The sequence below is a fragment of the Penaeus monodon genome, chromosome 15, assembly GCF_015228065.2.
Source record: "Penaeus monodon isolate SGIC_2016 chromosome 15, NSTDA_Pmon_1, whole genome shotgun sequence".
In the NCBI taxonomy this organism is placed as follows: Eukaryota; Metazoa; Arthropoda; class Malacostraca; order Decapoda; family Penaeidae; genus Penaeus; species Penaeus monodon.
Window position 1 is genome coordinate 25,383,895 of NC_051400.1, and position 801 is coordinate 25,384,695.

At 47.4% G+C, this 801-nt stretch overlaps 1 protein-coding gene across 1 annotated transcript in view; it reads right to left on the reverse strand.

Moving 5' to 3' along the window:
• Positions 1–801, reverse strand: part of LOC119582272 (tyrosine-protein kinase receptor Tie-1-like) — a 7,088-nt gene that overhangs the window by 4,742 nt on the left and 1,545 nt on the right. Inside the window, exons 3-4 of the mRNA XM_037930491.1 lie at positions 407–764; positions 24–155 (exon numbers count right to left, since the gene is read on the reverse strand). Of these exons, the coding sequence (XP_037786419.1) occupies positions 24–155; positions 407–764 (490 nt within the window). The remainder of the gene's footprint in view (positions 1–23; positions 156–406; positions 765–801) is intronic.

An 801-nucleotide genomic window follows, 5' to 3' on the forward strand; every position in this document is an offset into this window, starting at 1 on the left:
GCACACAGCATACCAAGACTCACCAGTTTGACACGTTGAACCGCTGTACCCTGGAGGACAAATGCATGTGCCAGTCAGTGGATGGCAGATGCCCCCGTTCTCACAGTCGGGACACCATGATTCGCAGTTCCATCCATATCTATCAGCCTCACAGTCTGCAAGCAAATATCACTTTCCTTTTATTTTTACTTCTTTCTTGAGGAAGGCGAATTTTCTTACCAGTATATTTACATGGTTGTAGTGTTTACACAAATCAAACTAAATTTACTTCTACTGACATCAAAGGATGGTTAACTAGCTTCACTGTCCAAGAATGGGCTCTCAAAAATATTTTTTCGTTGTCAAATATGTGCATGATTGACTGGGCGCACAGGATGCCCTAGTCATGCAAAGGCTGTATACTCACCCCGCACAGCTAGATGAAAGTAGGCTCCGTTCGATCCAATTTCGCTTTCAGTATTCTTGCCCCATCGACCTGTTCCGGAGTTCCCAAGAAGGTAAACTCCATTGTGAGCGGGTGAGACGGGATCCACTGTCAGGGGAAGTCTGGTCGTCGCAGCGTTGTTACTCACATACCTCCAGTCGTCTGGAAATCTCCTGAAGAATACCACATCCGCCGCTTGAGGGTCTTTCTCCAGCTGGATCTCGAGGCGGTCGCCCCGACTGGCCCTGAATGTCGAGCTCGCGGCTGTGTACCTCTCTGGGGAAGGGCGAGCACCAGAAGCCTTTGTCAATACCGATTCAAATGTTTTTACACTGCCGTGCTAACCTTACCCTTATCACTAATTTATAAACTTCTTA